Source organism: Anguilla rostrata, chromosome 13 (assembly GCF_018555375.3).
Source record: "Anguilla rostrata isolate EN2019 chromosome 13, ASM1855537v3, whole genome shotgun sequence".
NCBI lineage: Eukaryota > Metazoa > Chordata > Actinopteri > Anguilliformes > Anguillidae > Anguilla > Anguilla rostrata.
In genome coordinates, this window is record NC_057945.1 from 23,389,760 (window position 1) to 23,412,158 (window position 22,399).

Consider the following 22,399-nt stretch of genomic DNA (forward strand, 5'->3'; position numbering starts at 1 on the left):
CATGTCATAAGGACACATTAATATGCTATCTAGCTGTTTTGTAATTGTTATATAGATCTTATGACTGTGTTGCGTACGGTGTGCATTCAAAATTGCAGTTTGACAATGCTAGACAATGCCAGAGACATTATTGGCCTGCAGATCTCATACAAAGCATCTGCCTGCATCAAGCCATATTTATCTGACTGATTTAACAAACAAAAAAATACACTGAATCATGGAAGGTTCATAAATCACTGTAGTAAGAAACCGCTATTCAGGGATACGTATAATGGACCTATTACTGTCTAAGTTCTGTCATATACCTTATATACCAATAACAGACTCCAGGCGATCAAAAGGCTAGAATCAAAGATACTGAAAGCTCTCTTATACCTGTGCTAAGGAAGCAATAGAGCACACCTGACTTATCAGAAGCACCAATGAAGCCATTTGCCCCAAACATTATGATGCCCTGAAATGTGGGAACTATTTATAAAAAGTGCTGTAATTTCTACGTGGTGAAACTGAAGTGTATAAAAATTCCCTTAAATGAAAGCTGAGAATGTGCACTTTGACCACATGTGGATTGTTTGATTACATGTAAAATTGTGGAGTACAGAGCCAAAAAAAACAGTCAATAAAAGATATGTCTTTGTCCCAAACCATATGGCACTCACTGTATATATATATATATATATATATTTATGGACAAGCAATTAACTTTTACCAAAGCCCCTTTTTAACTCAAGTGATATCAAGTTAAAAAAAAAATCTGCCAAGAGATCATATCTATGTTATTTTGTCCCACTTCTAAAGTGACTGTAACAAGGTAGTGAGACTGATAGAATCCAGTGTCTTGCTGTAATCATTGCTGTAAGAATCTATCAGAAAACGTCAGCTTCAAATCAGCATCCTGTTAAATTGTAATGAAATATAATGACAGTTCCATCCCATCCTAATGACGGAACTATGGCCGGATTATAGCATTGTCTGCTGTGAAAAAGCTGAGTTATGATTGATATAAAGCTCCTTTATAGGAATGTGTTGCTAGGTGAAGTACTTTAGACATACAATAAATGTGTAAATAGAGTATACTGCAAATATTCAGTATTTGTTGCCCTAATAATCTCTGGAATTGAAGAATTTTCCAACTGCATCCCTTCCTTTAGAGTTTAAAATATTCCACAATGTATTACGTTTTTAAACAATCTTTTATTGTTTATATATAAATATACTTTTTTGTTAGAAGCAGTATTAAGGAGTGACATCATCAGGATAGTCTGTAGTGCGCCTGTGTACGTGCGTGCGTGCGTGCATGCGTGCACACATTCACGTGTATCTGTGTTTACTTTGGTGCCGGTATACTGCATCTTTGCTGGGGATCATCATTGAGGGAGCTCATGAAGTGAGACTAGTGTTAGCACTCCCATTAGTCCAAGGCGCCAGATCGAAAGCCCCATTGGGCCAACCTGACAGATCTGTGGCCTCTCACAGAGAGCCCCCGAGCCATCTCCCCTTCACTTCGCCCAACCGCCGTTTATTTCCATGGCAACAACAGGGAGCTGCGGCCCATGGAAACATCAGAGGATAAATCCTACCTCTCCACTCGCCCGGTGATAGCCATGGAGGCAGGACGTATCATCTCACATTAGCCAGGGAAGCGTCTGAGAAACGAGGCTGCGTTCATGGGAGAACAAGCAGGGCGCTGCAGCAAAATGTCGCTGCTCAGAAATTTCACAAGCTTATACACTGATGTGTCCCTGACGTACAGCCAGGTATCCTTCCTGGAAATGCAGATAGTAGTTTATAGAATGGTACAGTCTTTCAGCTTTGCTTTCGGCTGCCTGTATTTTTTTAATTTTTTATAGTGCAGCGTCAGAAATTTTGTAAAATTTTTGCTCATCCTCTGTCATGGCATATGGGTGCAAGGAGGGGGGCCAAGCTCTGTGTTTGTCAGGTCTCTGCCTCAGTTTGGTGTGACTGACATTTTGGAGTCTGACTGTAAATCCATCCCAAATCTTGCACTTTGTATGTGGAATGTGGCTCTCAAATGAGTGCGTAGCTGACAATAGTCTTCGATGAAGATGATGTGTCCTACATGGGACAAGTGTGCATGTAGTTTCTGCTTTGTTTTACAGTAAGGTTGAGTGTACAAATGTTATCGATATTATATTATTTCCAGACCAATACCACTTTAATGATTGTAACGTATTGATGTTAATCTATGTATTATAACAGTGGATAGTTTGTGAACAAACATAATTCCTACATTGTGCATGTAATATTAGTTTTGTTGAATGTGTATACAAACCTTGATTATAAACAGACGGTAGGTATTCTCAGATGGGACAGTCCCAGAAGGGCAGAGGTGCATGTGTTGACCTTACCATGTCCTTCTCTCCCTGTTTGTCCCCAGCCTCCTGACAAAGAGGGCGGTCTCCCAAAGCAGGTGGGGAACAAGACAGAGTGTGGCCTACTGGGCTTTGTGCTGGACCTCAAACGGGACTATCAGCCCATTCGAGACCAGATGCCAGAAGAGAAGCTCTACAAGGTCTACACCTTCAACTCCGTGCGCAAGTCCATGAGCACCGTCATCAAACTGCCTGATGGCAGCTTCAAGATGTACAGCAAAGGAGCTTCAGAGATCGTGCTGAAAAAGTGAGCGAGCGACTTTGGGCTGGGAGCCACAGAATTGTGGATGCATTTGGTACTGGTACAGTTACTTATTTGTGGGAACCACAGATTTAGGAACTGGTTTGGTAGTGGTGAGAACCACATGTTTAGGAGTTATTGGGTGGTGTGACAGTTCCATATAAGCGTAGGCTTGTTGCACTATTAGCTTTTAGTGGTAATGAGCTGTGGGAGTGTGTACCAGCACACTTTCCTTAATGGTCTCGCCCAGGCCCTTCCAGTAAACCCTGACTCCGCCCTCCCGTTCTGCTCAGATGCTCCCGTGTCCTGAACGAGGCGGGCGAGACGCGTGTCTTTCGGCCCCGGGACAAGGACGAAATGGTGAAGAAGGTGATCGAGCCAATGGCATGCGACGGGCTGAGGACCATTTGCGTGGCGTACCGCGACTTCCCGGCGGACCCCGAACCAGAGTGGGACAACGAGAACGACATCCTGTCTGAGCTGACCGCAATCTGCGTGGTTGGAATCGAGGACCCTGTCAGACCTGAGGTAAAGAAACCGTTACACCTTACAAGTTCTCTTACAGTTACCACTTCTCAGACTTACATGGTAATGGTCTATTTACTGTATACTCTTACCCGGTACAGGCACCTTCCCACAATATGTCACTGACAATATCACAGTGAGCAATCTTCAGTATTCACCATACAGTACATACATACTGTACCTTCTTATATTGTGTGTCTCATCCCACAACATTTTTAGAAAAAGCAGGCTGTACTCTACTACTACTACATGAGCACCCTGCACACTGGCATTTCAGCAGTTGCCTTCATCAGCGTGCTGGACTGTGTCAAAGAAAGTTACACACTTCCCATAATATGGCATCGCACAGTATATACGGAGAATGGAGAACTCTTTTTATCGACGAGAATGAGAAAAATATTTTAATGCTGTAGGTTCTTGTAATTGTTAGATATCATGGTCTTGAAAAATTTTAGTAACATTATTATTATAGATCATTATTGTTAGTAAGATAGTTTTAGTCTTGCCATGGAAAGTGAAATGCCGTAGTGCCTAGGACCTCTCAGTCCTTTTTACAAAAGATCTTCATAATATTTGATTATCCTGAAAGGATCTTTCAAATCTACACAAAATGTAAGTTCAATCCAGTGCTAAGATGAAAGCAAAATGAAAACTCAAAAATGGAATTTGGTTCAGAAGCAATTTCACAGTTGCAATCCTCCGAATAAAAGAGAAAGAGGGTTGAAAAGTGTGTCCTTAGCGAGCACACATGAAGGAATCTTTAAAAATCAAATCTTACTCTTGCATTATTAAGCTATCTCCTTTGAACTCTCTCTATTTCCCTCTCGTATCTGGGGCTGTGCTCTGTAATTGACAGAGTGTTGAAGGCTCCTTCAAGAAGGAAACATCTGAATGAAAATAGAATTATAGAAAGATGGAGTATCAAACACCCTTGTGTACAATTTTGTGACCTTGAAATGGAAGCGCAAGGATCTTCTCATTGTCTGGGAATGAATTACACACAGTGTTTTACTAATTAACCAGGCACCTGGAGCAAGATTGTTTGTTGGAGAGACGAGGCTTAACGCAACGCTCTCCCTGATCAGCCATCTCAAAGAGTGCAGAATGCACTAATTTGATAGCGCCAACGTTCCCCTTAAAAACCCACAGCGACAGTCATCATCAAGTTTGGCGGGCGGTCTAGGCCGATGGCCGATGCAATGGGAGCTCCCAAAAAAGGGCGTGGGGGGGGGTCATTTCGGTCACCTGGAGTTACCCAGACTTCTGGAATTAGGGATGACTTTGCTACCTGCACATATATTGATTTTACAAGCGTTTTTTCTCCTTGGTGGTTCATTAAAATTCACAAATGTCGCTGCAGAGGGTACCCACCCCTCCCCTCACCACCGTGCCTGTTTTATGTCCCGAGGGTATGACCATTTCAGATATTCATTTTGAACAAGCTATATTATTGACGGAGCAATTTAGAAGTCATTCAGATCCTGCGTCTGCTGTGAAATAGGCCTTATTTTCAGAGAATAATTGCTTCAAATAAAAGTCCTTTGAATATGCTGCTTGATGATATTCAAACAAGGTTTGGATGCCGTTGTACTCTGGCATGAATGAATGTAGGGAAAACAGAACGCTGCAGTCATAGACGGAGTGAAATTAAATTTTTCAGATCTCATTTAGGTGAAGTGAGCCATTTAACAATACAATTTTTTTTTTTTTGTGGGGGGGGGGGCTGCAGGGAGTGGCAGTTGTGGTGAGGTGGAGATTTGTCCGTCTAAGAATTGCTCATTAGAATTTGAATCAATGGAGAAAGGGTGAACAGAAAACTGCATTAGAGAGAGTGCGCTTAATGTCTGATGTTACAGTCACCTATCACCTCTGCCTCTGTGCATAATTAATGGAGCTATTCCTCCTCCGTCTGTGTCTCCAATGAGCTTTAGTGAGGCTTCACAGGAGCCTTTACAGAGCGTCTGCGATCTCCGAAAAGCTGTCTGTCCAAATAGATATCATCGGTGCTTCACCAAAGGAGCCCAGACCTGCTCTAATTTCTGCACCCAAAGCTAACCATCATCACACCGTGTGGCTGGTCTCAGTGTCTGCACACCAGGGGTTTATTCTCAAAACATACCAGGAGTTTCAAATCAGGGATGAAATTCATGAAATGTGCACAATACAATGACAATAATAAAAAAACAAAAAAGTAAATCAGTCATAAAAACCACACCTTTCATGTCACAGGCATCAGATTTAATTCCAGAGTTAACACATGCTACCACATAGAGCTCTGTGAATACTTGCCAGCAATAGAGCAACTAATGCGCTAATGCACTTGCTGCAGTGTACTGCTTCTGTTCTGCAGATCTCCTCACACTTCTTTACTGTTTTGTCGAGGACAGATTCAGGGTGGATTAATGTTGCAATACTGCGACATGGAAATGCACGCGGCACAGTGACCTCTAATTATCCAATTATCGCTTCTGTTTTGCTGTATAGTATATCAGTACTACTTTCGGTTCTACATTTGGGTTTCATTATTGTCTTCACAGTTTATGAAATCTGTTCAAATGAAGATCTTCATTTTCACAAAAATAAGTAATAAAAAAATAACATCCTGGTGCAAACAGCATATTTTTGGCATTCTCTTGATGTCGTTTTCTTTTCTTCGTCTTGCGTGCATACGGACCGCTTCTTTTGGTCTTCGTGTCAGATTCCAGCTCCACTAATTATGACTGCACACAGTCTGAAGTGAATGCGGGAGAATTGGGATTGGCGTTTGATGTTAAACACGCCGCCTTGTTATCTGACCCCCAGTGTAATAAGAGGAAGCCTCTTAATGAGGCCGTGGAGCGCGGTGTTGGTGCGGTGGGGTGGTCAGCGCCCGGTGCTCGCGCCGCACTGCGGCCGGCCTGCTCCCTCACCGCTGGCCTCCTCTGATCTGGTGTCACCATGGGGCGTGTGGGCTGGAGGAGCGAACACGCCCACGCTGCCCTTTCCATCAAAGGAGGAGAGGAACATCTGAAACATGGAGGGGGTTCGGCCTCTCACCCTGCGCGTGTGTGCGCGTCCGTGCCCGCAGGTGCCCGACGCCATCCTGAAGTGCCAGCGCGCCGGCATCACCGTGCGCATGGTGACCGGGGACAACATCAACACGGCCCGCGCCATCGCCATCAAGTGTGGCATCATCCACCCTGGGGAGGACTTCCTGTGCATCGATGGAAAAGAGTTCAACCGGAGGATTCGCAACGAGAAGGGAGAGGTATGAACTGCACTGTGCCTTTTGCTACAGGGACCCCCAAATCTCACCGTGCCCTTACAACAATGGCTCCCAAACCGCACTTGTCCTTTACAACAGTTGGTCCCGAACTGTATGTGCCCTTACAACAATGGCTCCAAAAAAACTACTGTGCACTTACAACAATGACTCCCAAACTTTACTGTGCCCTTACAAAAATGGCTCCCATACTGTATTGTGCCCTAACAATATGATCAATAGTGATATGATAGTGGCTTTAGAGGTTTGTGATATGATTAGATCACGGGTTATACACGCCTCCTCTAGTCTGTTAAATAGCCACTGCATTGCAGCATGCAGTGAGTACTGAATAAAAATTGCAGACATAATATTTTTAGCTGTTGGGTTCTTCATTCACAGAGTAGTGCCTTGAGATTAAAATGTTTGGGAATCACTAGACTCAAAGGCACATTATCCAAGCAAATTTTAAATAAGTGTTTTCCTTCATCATGACAATCATTCCACAATTTTTAAGGCAAATCTGCTATTGCATCCATAATAGAATGTAAAAATATAAACCGATATGCTGTTTGAATGTGGAATACTATATCTGTCCGAACCCTTACCGGTATAAGGCATGCAGGGGCACTATAAGGGCAGATTCCTCTATAACAGACAATAAGTTTTGGTGGGTGTGTGACAGTACCTTGCTGTCCTCTGCAGGTGGAGCAGGAGCGGATAGATAAGGTTTGGCCCAAGCTGAGGGTGCTGGCCAGATCCTCTCCCACCGACAAACACACCCTGGTCAAAGGTTGGTGTCGTCACGTTCCCGCCTTCTGCTGCATTACTGCAGGAACATGCTGGAAGGCTCGTTAGAGCACTGGTGGAGTACAGGTGTGCGTGTGTGTGTGTGTCTGTCTGTCAGGTATTATCGACAGCACGCTGGTGGACCAGAGGCAGGTAGTTGCTGTGACTGGAGATGGAACGAATGATGGTCCTGCTCTGAAGAAGGCAGACGTGGGCTTCGCCATGGTAGGAGCGCGGTCTTTTCATTGGGAAACAGGGAAAAAAAAATCCATATGATCCATTCCTGCATAGAGACAGGGAAATCTCAGAGATCGCACTGCAGTACAATTAAGTTGCATTATAATGAAATCCTCTTTTATCCCTGCGCTATTTGCAAAACTACACTGTGATGCTCCACCTTGCATTGTCCTGATGGAACTACAGCACCCCTTAGTGTAAATACTGGGTATTTGCAGTTTCTAAATATTTGCGGAAGCCAACAGTCCAGTACAGACTGTTTTGCTGCAGTAACATGTTTGCTACCATATTAAACTTAAAGCCATCGGTTAATTTATCTGATTATTCAGTGTACAGTTTTTTTGAGTTACAACAGTTATTCATTTAACTGACATTCATGAGACTTTGCACTCCTGCCCACCATTTTCATCCACATTATAGCATTCCACGGTGGGTTCTTTTTGTGTGCTATTGTGCTCGGTTCTGTCTTTCTGTTTTTGCACTTCAAATGAACCCCGGGTTCCCTGCAGCCTCTCTCTCCCGTCTGCGGTTCTGTGATAAAGTCATGCATCTCTCCTGGCAGAGGTATCCCTTGGGCTAGTCTTTGAAAAAAAAAAAAAAAAGAACATATTTAAGACCATGGCACATAGAACACGCAGAAAAAGCAGTGAGGGCATTAGTATTTACCTTTTGATTCTTTCTGAAGGTTGGCTATAGTATTAGACTTTCACTCACCTCTGATACTGGCATAAAATTAAAAAAGGTATTTTCAGCATGTCATACACTGGCATATAAAGATATATATGCTAACCAAAGATCCTTGGTTAGGATAGACTCTGCAGCATTGTTTTATTATTATTATTATTATTATTATTATTATTATTATTATTATTATTATTATTATTTAGTGTTGAGCATAATTTCTCGTAATAAAAAATATGATATTTTTTATGATATGATTTACTAATGGTCCTCTTCACTCTGTCAGGGAATTGCTGGGACAGATGTGGCCAAGGAAGCCTCTGACATCATCCTGACAGATGACAACTTCTCCAGCATAGTGAAGGCTGTGATGTGGGGCCGCAATGTGTATGACAGCATCTCCAAGTTCCTGCAGTTTCAGCTGACTGTCAATGTGGTGGCTGTGATTGTGGCCTTCACTGGAGCCTGCATCACACAGGTGTGTGTGTGTGTGTGTGTGTGCGCGTGCACACTTGTGTGTGTGTGTGTGTGTGTGTGTACTAGAATTACTTGCATATGTACATTTTGATGCAAATTGAGTCTCCTGTGGAGAGTCTTTAAGTTTTTCCACAACCATTCATTAATCATGATCGAAAAAGATGATTATACTGAAACGTAACTTACTTGTGCACGCAGCTTTAACACATCCAGTGTGTTCACTAAAAAACATCAGCTGAACCACATGCAAGTGCTGAGTATATAGCCCTGGGGTAGTTTGGTGCTGTTTCACCCAGCTCTTTGCCATTGGTGTTTTGTGCCAGTGAAACAAGTCTGTCAATACTAACAGGCAGAACCTGCCAGGATAGGCTTGTGAGAGGTGTCAATCAGTCTGACCTGTGGTCCTGCCCTTCCTGTTCCTGAAGGACTCCCCGCTGAAGGCGGTTCAGATGCTGTGGGTCAACCTGATAATGGACACCTTCGCCTCTCTGGCCCTCGCCACCGAACCGCCCACAGAGTCGCTGCTGATGAGGAAGCCCTACGGCCGAAACAAGCCGCTCATCTCCAGCACCATGACCAAGAACATCCTGGGCCACGGTGTCTACCAGCTGGTCATTATCTTCACCCTGCTCTTTGCGGGTATGTGTTTCAACCCTTCTTCAGTTTAACAATTCTCAAGAATTCTCAAGAATTCTTTGCATTATGAATGAAAATGTAAAAATGAATACAGCCCTTAGCAGAGAAACTGTAATATCTCACTTCTGCATTGTCCAATCTTTGTAAAATAAATGAGCAGCAGAATCAAATAGTTATAACTGTGAATAACTGTGTAATTTCAAAATAATAGCTTAAACATTTTTGAAATTGAGCTACATAAACTCCATTGAGCATATTTATATTTACATATAATAATAATTACATATAATACAATTAATAATTTCTTATAAAAATAGTTTTAAAACAAAAGAAGATTATTAAGGGATCATCAGATTTTGACTGTATAACAAAAAATGTTTAAATTATTTAAATGTCTTTGAAAGTAGGTAAAACTCTAAAAAATAATGAAAACCGAGATGTGTCTTCATTGACCTAAAAAAATGACATAGAACCCACAATGTCCCTGTATTGGATTTTCCACCGTTATGAAAGCCCTCCTAGATTGTTTGACAAATATCAACAAGGAACTTTTGAGAATTTGTTCAGTGTAAGGTCCTCTAAAAAGTCACTAAAAGGACATGTGATACTCCGAAAGCCATGGCTGATTCCAAAGTGGGGTGAGAAAGGGGGCCTGGGTGAATGTAAAAAAAATGTCTAAAAGTGGCATGATTTGCGTGGTTCTGATAAATGGTTTACAAGTTCCTCCTTCAATCAGGTGAAGTGATATTCGACATTGACAGTGGAAGGAACGCCCCCCTCCACTCCCCACCCTCGGAACACTACACCATCATCTTCAACACCTTTGTCATGATGCAGCTCTTCAACGAGATCAACGCCCGCAAGATCCACGGAGAGAGGAATGTGTTTGATGGGATTTTCAGGAATCCCATCTTCTGCTCCATTGTGCTTGGTACCTTCGGTATTCAGGTAACGCACATGTGGAGGCACATCCAGCCTTCCGTGAATCCCATTTTCAGAGATCTGTCAAACAAGCAGACCTGGGTCCGATACTTTATGTACAATTCTATCCTTATAGACACCTGTATAATAAAACCAGCTGTTTTTGCAAATGTTCGCAATGAAATGATTTTTCTTTCGTGTGATATGCTATTGTGTGTTAGCATACTTGTTAGCTGGAGAAAATAGGGGGAAATGAATAATTTGTTGTTGCTGTAAACCGGTTTTCAGATTGTGATTGTGCAGTTCGGAGGAAAACCTTTCAGCTGCTCTCCCCTGGATCTGGACAAATGGATGTGGTGTGTTTTCCTTGGCCTGGGAGAGCTGGTCTGGGGACAGGTAACGATTTCATGACAACACTAGTACTGTGCACTACTGCACGGACAGATCAATCAAAGTCTCTCTCCACAGACATTAAAGGAACACGTGCTGTACGTAGCATTTCTCCTGGACCTTGTTGATGCCGAGAGAGTGAAATACATTGAAATGTTCTCTGTTACAGCAATCTCCTTCATAGAAGGGAAACAGGGTCTAAAGAAAGCTTTTTTTTCGTCGGTGTCCTCTCAAACCCAGGTGATTGCTACAATCCCCAACAGCAAGTTGAGGTTCCTGAGAGGGGCGGGGCAGCTGACCCGCAAGGACGAGATGCCGGAAGAGGAGATGAACGAGGACAACGAGGAGATCGACCACGCGGAGAGAGAGCTGAGGCGAGGGCAGATCCTCTGGTTCCGTGGGCTCAACAGGATTCAGACTCAGGTGAGAACCTGGCGACAGTTGGGCACCTGTGGGTTCACTAAGTATAGCTGTGTCTTTTCTGTTTGTTGAATCATCCTCGTGCTCCACTGAGACCAGATGTGACTATATATATTTTGCATGCACAAAAAACTATTCTTTGTGTACTGTATATGTATTTAGCTTGTTTTTTTTTTTAACATGAATGTTTGTCTTTTTCCTACCACAAGGCTAGTGCACAACTCCAAGAATGAACTAGGAATGCTCTGAAATGTGGTCTGGAGATGTGCAAAAGTACATAAATACTCCCTTACAGAAAAAAACACATGAAATTCCCATGTGATCCTATGTCATTTTTCCACGTTCCACATCACATTTGAAGCACATGTCCTCTGCACATTAACAATAAAAATTGTTGTCACATGTGGTGCACATGTTTTCCCATGTGCTCCACATGTTGTCATGTGTTGTCACTTGGCATCCCCTGACAATTACTGCGTGTTTTGAGCATTCTGGCTCAAAATGGCTGCCATGCATTATCTCGGTGGGTGCTACACGTTTGTGGTTCAGGCAGGTTTTCCCCCCATCTCTGTGAAGGGCTTTAAGCATGAGAAAAGTACAAGGAATTATAATTATTTTGTTATTATGTGTTAATGAGATGTGATTTTTCCACATGGATTTCATAATCGCATGTGAATTTACATGGACATCACCCAGTTAAACTATGAAAATGTTCCAAGACTACGTTTCCCAAGTGTAAAGCACACGTGTTCCACATATCAGCCATGTTATTTTATCACGGGGCATTTCACGTGATCATCACATGGCTCTTTCCACATTCATGTAGATTTTCTGTTAGGGCTGTGGAAAAAAAAATCTTTAGCATACTCTGGTGCTGTATCTGATTATTTTTTGTATAATTATTAACCTTTTATGCCAACTCATGATGGTTTCATACTGTCAGTAGTAAAGAGTCATGTGATTTAACACTTTGTTTTAGTGAGTTCTGTGCTTCAGATGTCTTGACTGTAATGTGTCCTGCTCCACTGGTAGCAGCCCAAGACTGGCTCCGAAAAGAAGACCTTGAGAGCTCCCTACCAGACTCCAATAAACCCATGACAGCAGCCACCCCCCCCCCCACCCCACCCACCGATGGCAAATCATTGTAATGACCCCCCCCCCCCCCCAGTCAATGATGAAGTGGTTTGTAGGGGGTGAAAAGTCAGCTTGGCATTGTATTTCCATCAAATACCTGTACTAACTGGAGTGATGCTGTAATCTGTGTGGAATGGTGCAGTTGGAAAGAGGACGGAGTCCAGTCGCTCCGAACCCCCCCCCCCCATACACACCAACCGCTCTGCTGGCACCGCTCCCCCTTTCTCTGAGCCGCCTGTCTTTCCATCTCTCCTCCCTTGCAGATCGAGGTGGTGAACACGTTCAAGAGTGGGACTTCCTTTCAGGGAGCACTGAGGCGCCAGTCCTCCACCACCAGCCAGAACCAAGATGTAACCAATGTTTCTAGCCCTAGTCACGTGTCCTTGTCCAATGCCCTTTCTTCTCCCACCAGCACCACTGCTGCTCCTGCTGGGCGTGAGTCACACCTTTCACTGTGCACCTCAGGGATGCCACCTGCCCCACTACACCCACGCCCTGTCCCCAAAATGCCATTCACTGGAGATTAAAGTCCTCCTCTGCCCTGGCCTGCCTGTAGACTGTAGACTCTAATTTTACTCACCAACTTAAATTCCTACTGAAAAAAATGTTTTAATACACAATTCATCTAGTAGTAACAAAGAATCACTGCTGAAAGAAATCTTTACACGCTCTCTGCTTAAGCCTTTTTTATTTATTGGAAATTACATTTTGCAATAGCAGCAGTAGTAGCTTTCAATAGCAATAACTTATATTTATTGAAACGAAAACTATGAGGATTGGCTCTTTACTGAAGTATATGTTGGCATGGCCACTAACAGGAGTAAAAGGATTATTTGGGGGCTGTCAATTGCACTCGTTTTAATAGTAGAGGATGAAGTAATATACAGGGACTTAAGGAATGGACTTGGCTCAAACAACACTTTGGGTCAGTATAGTAACAAAATATCACATTTAGTTATTTATTGACACTAGTTGACCAAACATTGTGCGGAGGCTGGCATCTCTGAGTATATCTCCTTGCTTTTTGCTACTCTGGCATTTTCTTGTCTTACTATTCTGGCCAGTTTGTATTCAGCTCTTACCTTCCTTCCCAAGAGTGTTCAGTTTTGCCTCAATGTTCAATGTGTTTGTTTCCCCTAGAGTGCTAAAGAACCCTGGACAAGGGTACAGCCGGCGGAGTGAATTTCAGGTTGTGAGTCCCTCCTGTCTGAAAAAAAAAATGAATGTAAAACTATTTTCCAACCAACAAACTCATCAGGCTGGGTAAACATTCAAGTATAAGCCAACGATATCACTCGCTCCAGCACCGCAGCGCGTGCTCTCTCCAGGGACTGAGATCGAGCACGTTCCCTCCCTGTGTTCTGTGGAGATGAGCTCTCTGTCACTGTTAAAGTTTAGTCTCATTTTTCAGGGGAAAGCAAGCCAAAAAAAAAAAAAAAAAAAAACAGGCAACAGAAAAGGACTTCTTTCTCCGTGCAGCCGGGAGGACCGAAGCGAAGAGCCCAGTCTCTCCCCATAGTCCTGTCTATCTGTCATCTGTACTGTCTAAATCAGAACCCCGGAGGCTGTAGTTTCCATCGCGTCTCGTGGCTTCACGTTGTCGGTCATGTACAGCCGTATGTGTAGTGCTGACTGTTCCTCAGTGAATACTGGGCCGGCCTCATCAACGTGATTTGTCCTGACATTCATTTCCCATCCGTCATTCGAACTGGTCTTCCTTTTTTTGACTCTCTGCTTTGATAGCTGTCTGTCGCTGTATTTCCTGATTTCCTGTCCAGTTAAAAAAAAAAAAAAAAAAACACACCGTTTGCGTCTAATGAAAGTCAGGTCAAATCACACTTGTTTTTATTGTAAGTGTTTCATAGTCTTTTAAATCTGTCAGCCTTACAGGGTTTTTTAAGTCAGAATAATTAATGGATTCAAGGCCTGAGCGCATTGAATAATTGCTGAAGCTTTCAAATTTTCAATTTTAGAATTGACAATTTTGCCATATTTAAATTCCAACAAACATGGAATAGGTAGTGAACTATGGACTGGTAGTGAAATATAAATACATTAATAAATAAATATATGATCAATAATACTTTTTTAACAAATGTAATATGTCATGGTTAACATATGTATATATTTGGTATGAACAAGGGTTTTTTTAACAATTATTTTAAAAATAGAAATATAACAGGGAAATATTACAGGGAAAAACGTTTTGTAAATAAGTAAATAAAAGGTGTATGACGTTTTCAACAGATGACAGTTACTGCACATGAGCAGTGTTGCTGCATTATCAGGTAATCTCTTCTTGTGAATGCAAAGAGACAGAAGGAAAGTGCTGGGGGCCTATACTTGAGTGTTTACACAGGTGTGCATGGAGTGGAGCTTGTTGGGAGAACAGACCTTTATTTTGCCAGTCTCAGGCTCCATTGTACAGCTGTCTGTGTGCACTGTGTTCATTGTGTTCATTGGCGTGTCTTCACCCTGTCTCGTCCAGAGCTGCATGTTCGGGGGTGTCCTTTTGTTTGCTGTTTGAGCTCCTGGCCTGCCACCATCGTGTTGTGCAACTGTGCTTACATAGCCAGCATCATCTGTGACCTCCATCTTTCTGTTCCTCTACATCCCACAATCCCCCTTTGTGCTCCCTTGTCCTCATCCCGTCTTTGTGGATGTACTTTACTTTTTTTGTTTTGTTTTTCCTCCCAGTACCTAGATTGAATCTAATCTTTTCTTCCTGCTCAATTACTCACCACAAGACTTCTTCAGCATGCATGGGTTTTCATGTGCATTTGTTTTTATTAACGTGGCTTGTCTCTAGGTATACGCCGCACTGGACCTTAGCTTATATCCAGCGCTGCCCTTTGTATCTTAAGTAGCTTTTTTGTTTACTGTTTTGTTTTACACTATTTTTTTTGTTTATTTCTTATTTTTTTTATTGCAGTCCCTTTCCAAAGTCTCACAACTGCACATAAAAATGGGCCAGTAATGTGCCTAAACAGCACATTACTGTGGACCTGTTTCCACACCACCTCCTTCCCATGAGCCCTCTTGTTCAGAAGAAGGACAGGCCCTGGAGGCCTTCCCTGAATCCGTGTGCCACGGAGACTCATTTCTTTCGATTCTGTCCCCCTGCTGCAGATACGCGTTGTGAATGCATTCCGTAGCTCTCTCTACGAAGGCTTGGAAAAACCAGAATCGAGAACCTCCATTCACAACTTCATGACTCACCCGGAGTTTAGAATAGAGGACTCGCAACCCCACATTCCTCTCATTGACGACACCGACATCGAGGAAGACCCAGCCCTGAGGAAGAACTCCAGTCAACCCTCATCCCCAAACAAGAACAACAACGCCATTGACAGCGGCATCAACTTAACCACTGACACCAGTAAGTCTGCTGCTTCCTCTAGTCCTGGCAGCCCCCTACATAGCTTGGAGACCTCCCTCTAACCCTAGACTCGGTGTTAAAAACTATACTCTCAAAGCGCAACAAAGTGAACGCACATGAGACATGTGCGTGAGCTGCTGGGCGAAGGCCTGTTCTGAACCTTACTGTTATCGGCAACACGAGGAGGCAAGACAACAAGATTGCTGTGGAGGGACACGAAAAACAGTATAAATCAACCTCTCCCCCTTTCCTATGAGTACACTGACTATATTAATAATAATAATAATAATAATTTAAATTTAAAAACATAACTGCTCCTGCATGAATGTACATTACCCGAGTTTTTATTTAATTTTGTTTAAATTTTGTTTGAATAATTTGATTTGATTGATTTGATGGGAAGTACCGTGGACTGCTATTTAAAGACAGCTTATCCGATTCACTGGTGTGTGAGTTTCTTGTGTGGCATGAACCTAATTGTATAGATTTATTTGATTAATAAAATGAAAAGTGTTTTAAGGTTGCAGGACTCAACTTGCACAGTAGATTTGCACCTGTTGGAAAAGAGGAACCCATAAATAATAGAATTTATTGAACATATTATATAAATATATATAAATATATATATTTATAAATATATATATATTATATATAGAGAGAGTTTATCTTCTTTGTTTGTTGGCATGTTGCCTTGTTTCTGCTTCTATGGCTCTTACTACTTTAACTTATTTATGTCCTAAAGAGAATGTAATTTGTTTACAAATCCCGTAGATACTTCCTGGTTTATTTGTAGGGTACAAAAACCATACTGCAGACGTAGTTGGAACAGCTCAAGTTGTTGAGTACTTCTGTAACATTGGACTGTAGGTGTTTTATTACAAACTGTGTGCTGGATTTGCCTGCTATTTTGTTAAATATTGTAGATATTTTTAGAAGATTACAAAAGAAACCAAAATATAATGGGATATATAATTAATGTGGCATCTTAGTATTATATGATTGTTGGGATCAACTCTGAGCGGCTTCCTATGTTTCCAAACACAAATCTTTACATGAAGGGTTTTCTTTTTTAAATTTCTGTTCATTCAATGCTTGAAATGAATTTTAGGTCAGTCTCAAAATTGAGAGGGCCGTTCAGGACTGATTTAATGAACTATCTACTATATAAACACTGCTTGTTTATTGGAAATATTTTACATGTGTGACCATCAAAGGCTGCGATGGATTTATAATATTAGAAACAACTGCAAACTAAGTTATATTTGGCTTATCTGTATGGAAATCAAAAGTTGTGTTGAAATCTTGTGATATATTGTGTTGATTATTTTTTCTTTTATTTTGAAATTTGTTTTCCTTAAAAGAAAGAACACACAGCTCCAAAGCTGTCGGAATTTTAAACAACTGAAAAAAATACAAAATGGAATGTTGCTTTTTGACTCTTTTTATTTTTTAAATGATCCTTTTTCTGCACTATCTGGATATGAATGAAACTCTCTGTGGTGTATATTTAGATGTGCTTTTGTGTGTTTTTAACCAAGCTTGTCTTCCTGCAGTCACTAAATATACTCTAGCATCTCAACAGTACTAGTTGTTAACTATTTATTGTGCTTTTCCAAACTAAAGGTCACGCAAATGGTCAATTGGAGAGTGCTGACATACAAATGCATCGAAATGTCAATGGCCCAAAAATATTGTGATATTGTTATTATTATTACTAATTGGGTATATGGGGAAGCATGATAGAATATGCTCAATATGCAAGTTAAACAAATCAATTTTTCTACTCCGAATCCAATATCTTGACCTGTCGTTTTTCCTGTGTGTATAACAACAGCTGTCATTCATCTGGAGGGGGGTAAACAAGCTTTAACAGTTAGCTCAGGCATACGTAAAAGCCTTCAGCAAAGGACCATCAAAACAATACTTTTATTTATCACAGGAGTGGTCTGTCCTCTGCAGTGTCTGCTTATATGGTTTTTCATAGGTTCTTCTTTTATATGATCTAAACGGCTTCAGTCAACATTACAAAATGATTTGTACATTATGAACAAACAAATAAAAAATAATCCAGCTTTAAAACAATAACTGGTGATAAGTAGGGTATTATTATGTAAATAGCAAATTGCCTTCATTGGAAATGCACATCCATCCAGGCTTTTGTGGACAGGGACTGTACAATGTACATGTGATGATGTTTTTTTTTTTTTGGTTTCTATTTCTGGTTAGATCATTACAACAGTCACTGCTACAGGTCAAGAGTTCTGTATCAAGCGCTCAGGTTGTTGAGCAGAAGTACTGATGCAGATAAATTATACATGACTGACAGATCTAAACGATGACAGATCGACACCATTGAAATACAATAATATTAATAATAATAATATTTCTTGCAATACATCAAATGCTTCTATGTACTGTACTTAGCAGCATGCATTCTTGTGGAACAAAGAAAAAGAAGTTAAATGCCAGTGGTAAATTTGGCATTCTAGCCATGTATGGGTAAATGATAAGTGTTCATCCATCTTGTTTTTATGAATTTTTTTATCTATACAATAATTGTAAATAAAGAACTCAATGTCTTTGTTCATTTAATACTATGCAAAAAGTCATGCTTTCTGATTGTTACCCACCTACCCTAGAGTGTGTTGCTGGAATGTCTGTGGTCTCAAAAGTCAGTAAACAATGTGATGTAAATGATTTTCTAGTTTGAAGGAAGCAATGAACTGTGACTCTTGCTGCTTTACTGTCCGTAATACAACTGCAGGCAGGAGCGCAAGTGGAAAAACAAATAAACAAAAAAAGAGAAAAATGAGCATTAAATAAATTCCCAGAGCAGCATGAAGCGGAATGGAGTTCCCTGACCAGTGTGGCATCTGTGTGATGTTTGCTTTCCTTCGGCTTTGCTCCTCTGTGCTGAGGAACTGTGTGTGTGTGCGTGCGTGCGTGCGTGCGTGTGCATGCGTGTGTGTGTGTGTGTGTGTGTGTGTGTGTGTGCGTGTGACTGTGCATTGTTTTGTGTAACACATGGACAGTAGTATTTTATAGCAGTTTTCATGCAAGCAGTATCCTGTGCTTTAGCTTTCCTGTCCTTTCCACAAGTTTTTTTTATCAGTTCCGGAGGCAAAATTAGGAGTTCAGTAGAATGCTACTTGGCTCTGGTTGTTAGTCATATGTCTGTTTAATTATGATGGATTTGATTGACCATTTTTTGAAAAAAAAAAGTTAATTTTTCCCTTGTATAAGGTATCGACAAATCTATAAAATCGACAAAACAAGATCCATTGATTTCCTCTATGTTTCCCTATGAATGTTTATCAGATTATGATTTATCCAAAAGGTTTTTAAAAAGGTTCTTAAAGCACTTTTGAATCACACTTATAAATGTGTTCTTGAAATATCTTTATTCTAATAGTGGACAAACTGGAATAATTTAAAGCAAGCATTAAAAAACAAAACAAAACAAAAAAAAAAAACACCAAGGCAATGTAATCCAGGCTATGCCTCCATTGGTCTTTCTTACGCTTAAGCCATATGAGCAGATGTGGTTGTACTGAGCTCCCTTTTGCTTTCTTAATAGAATATTTATAATTGTATCCATAATTTACTCATTTGAATCAAACAAGCATCCTATATACCTTTAATGTTTCTCTCTGTTTCCTTTAAAAAAATGGCTGAATGTATAGCATAAAGCAATTCTAACAGTTACACGAGTGACTTTCCAACCTGACCTTTTTAGAATTTTTGTACATTATCATAGTTTATACACTGGTGACAGTTTAAAATATGAAGTCTGTATTTTAATATACCAGACAAGGGCTTTTCACACATGGACATGTCTTTGTAAATATACCTGTTCCCACTAAATTATATCACTCTGTCAAAGCTTCTGTATTACTGGGATATTGAGAAAACATATATATTTGGAAAATATATTTCTGCACCAACAAATCTCAAGATGTAAAAATATTTAAAGAACCCTCTCCACTATTTAAACTGCTGTAGACTCTAGAATTACATGTATGGCAGAAGTGAGATTGAAATGACTACTTTGCTGGATACCTTGAAAATGTCAGTATGCTAGCATCTTAAGCTAGCCTGCCAGGGTTGCAGGCTTTCCCTTGTGGATGACATGTCCCATGTCAATAGCATCTCATGGCCCATAATTACCTCTGTCAGGTGGCCTTCCCAGAAATAACAATTTTTGCCCAAGACAGTCTTAACACTTCCTGCCTAACTGTGCGTAAGAATATTATGCAGTAACATAATTTGGAAGCTCTAAACTGATTAAAAAGGTCAATCATCAAGCTTTTGTTTAGGTTATAAATACACCATTACAAATTCTTTTAAACTTTTAAAATGACCTTTGTTGCATACAATGGACATCTACAAGAAAACATATCTGAATATTTTAGCAATAAATTATAAAATTAAAACAAATAATGTAACCACAAAGCTGCCTATAACAACATGATGTGTTATCAGCTATACTGTTTTGTAATATATATGATTAATATACATGTAATTTTTTTAGAATCTTCTAAGCAGTTTTAAGTATAGTACTGTAGCTTGCCAGCTGGCAAACTATCCAATAATTAGTCAGTTTTGTTTAGGAATTCCACAGTGATTTGAATTATATTTGATGTATGAGTCACACAAATAGTCAGTGTCAGCATGCAATATCTGTGCTACCAGCAATATTTCCTACAAAACCGGTGATGGACTCTAAAAAACAATATTGTGCATGAGAAATTGTATTTAGTTAGATTACCACTATAGGCCAGTGATATTGTATCAAGAGAGAATGAGCTTTCTCCCTGTAGATCAGGTAGTTGTGTCTGCCATTAGGTACTGTATTGTGGTAAACCAGGTTTTTGTGATTTCACATTAATAGAAATTCACCTCACACCGAGAACATGTTTTATTTGAATTTTTTTCCTTTTTTAATCATGGTGCTGTTGTTTAATACTTTGACAACATTATACAGATCTAAATTACTCTACAATATAAACACAATATATTTAAAGCAAGTTATAAATCCACTATGATACAGAACAATGGCAAAATATTACAGGCTATGGGAATGTGTATTTGAATGTGACTTTATAAAATGGTCTAATATTCTGATATCATTTATACTGTCTGTAGAATACTCTCTGTATTCCACGTACGTTGCAGTTGATAGGGCAGGTAATACACATATTCAAACACCTACTGAATATCAGGGTAAATTACCCAGCATACAATTAACTCAGAAATGCTACTCGTGATACATTAAAAGTCTATGGGGCCCAATGCTACTCCACTGAGTTTTATGGTTTACATGCATGCAAGTTGTTCAAATTCTGTAAGGATGCAAATGTGCATGGCGTCTCAGAAAGGGTGTTGCAGATCTGCTGTATAAATGCGATCAGATTAAAGGCATTTGCATGCGTGGCAGAACGTGAGAGATGTGTAAAATGATCAGGCTGATCACTGCTGGGTGAGCGAGGGAAACTGGGGAAACTACTCTCTGAGGAAATGACATGATGTTTGTAATTATGCCCACATACAAATGTATCTGATGTCATGATTTTCTAATGTGTACAATTATAACTTTATAATGTGATTAGCCTACAAGTGAATATGGCATGTGCAATAAAGTGAAGGGAATTATTGTATGTATTGACATTGTACATTTGTGTAATGTACATTTTTCACTCCTTCAGTAACATTGTAAATCTTTAAACAGATTGGCACTGGTGTTGTCAGCTAGAATAGCCAAATTAATGGCCTTCATTTCAAAACATGCAGTTGTGATACCAGAGTTCACAAAGGAAGGAACATAGGAACCTCACCAAAATGTATCAGACGAAAAGGTGTGTAAAGGTGTGTACTAATACTCACTAATAAAGCAGCAAACAGAAGTGTGGACCTTAAGAATAGAAAGAGCTGATAATCCATAGAGAAAATATTCTAATGTATATGGCACAAAGATAGTATCACAAAGATGCAATAGAGCTCGCAGCAAGAAGGTACAGAGCTTGAATCCTGACTGGGGGCTTTTCTCTGTAGAGTTTGAATGTTCTCCCTGTGTCCATGTGGGTTTCCTCCAGTTTCCTCCCACAGTCCAAAGACATCCAGTAGGCTAATTGGAGACTCTAAATTGCCCTTAAGTACAAATGTGTGAGTGAAGAGTGTGTGTGCCCTGAAATGGATTGGTGATCTGTCCAAGGTGTGTCCCAGCCTCTCACCCACTGCATGCTGGGATAGGCCCCAGACTTCCACCCCCATCCCCTGTGACTCTGAGCAAGAATAAGTGGTTTACAAAATGGACGGATGGAATTTTTTACTGCACTATCAATGAATATATAATATTCAATATATAATTTATAATATATCTCTACATATATCTCCAATGGCAATTTATGAACTCACCCATATATCTTTCAACATCACTTATTATTATAGTCATTGACCTAAGTTTTAGTATGAATCATATAACTCGCCCCCCACCTTTTGAATGCCAGCTAGCGGCCATCTGCCACCAGGACTGCTGCAGTGGGAGGGCACTGCCTTCTCATGCAGGCCAGGGTGATGGTAGCCCTGTGACATGACAGATTTTCTCTTAAACTAATTGGACCTGCATTCAATTAAAAGTTAAATATATACTGTATAAGACATGTACTGTATATCATTAAGCATGGTCAGACCTAAAACCATGACCCCAGAGATATTTTGGTAGTGGGGTTGTGGGGTCCTTTATATCACCTCTAAGCTGGTATAGAATAAGGAAACATTTTTACCAATATTCTGTTCTGCTATTTCTATTTGTCCATATTGAGACTGAAAGATGTCTTCCATGGTGCATAAAAGCCTTTGAAATAACTTTCTAATTTAAATTCAGTGGAGAACATAAAGAGTGGCCTTTTAACCTGGATTTATTCATATAAAATGAT

The 22,399-nt window shown here is 40.5% G+C and overlaps 1 protein-coding gene across 22 annotated transcripts in view; it reads left to right on the top strand.

Moving 5' to 3' along the window:
• The window catches only part of atp2b2 (ATPase plasma membrane Ca2+ transporting 2), a 161,070-nt gene extending 139,949 nt beyond the window's left edge, over nucleotides 1–21,121 (top strand). For 11 of the 22 annotated variants that reach the window (XM_064304125.1, XM_064304126.1, XM_064304123.1 and 8 more), the window contains 12 exons: nucleotides 2,399–2,640; nucleotides 2,928–3,162; nucleotides 6,227–6,406; nucleotides 7,106–7,193; nucleotides 7,308–7,414; nucleotides 8,394–8,585; nucleotides 9,010–9,223; nucleotides 9,957–10,168; nucleotides 10,430–10,537; nucleotides 10,772–10,954; nucleotides 12,349–12,435; nucleotides 15,215–21,121. In XM_064304125.1, the coding sequence (XP_064160195.1) occupies nucleotides 2,399–2,640; nucleotides 2,928–3,162; nucleotides 6,227–6,406; nucleotides 7,106–7,193; nucleotides 7,308–7,414; nucleotides 8,394–8,585; nucleotides 9,010–9,223; nucleotides 9,957–10,168; nucleotides 10,430–10,537; nucleotides 10,772–10,954; nucleotides 12,349–12,435; nucleotides 15,215–15,526 (2,160 nt within the window). In that variant the 3' untranslated portion in view covers nucleotides 15,527–21,121. Of the gene's footprint in view, nucleotides 1–2,398; nucleotides 2,641–2,927; nucleotides 3,163–6,226; nucleotides 6,407–7,105; nucleotides 7,194–7,307; nucleotides 7,415–8,393; nucleotides 8,586–9,009; nucleotides 9,224–9,956; nucleotides 10,169–10,429; nucleotides 10,538–10,771; nucleotides 10,955–12,348; nucleotides 12,521–13,225; nucleotides 13,278–15,214 lie in introns of all 22 variants that reach the window. The other 11 variants (XM_064304139.1, XM_064304141.1, XM_064304145.1 and 8 more) reach the window with 5 other exon arrangements.
• Nucleotides 21,122–22,399: the final 1,278 nt, after the last annotated feature.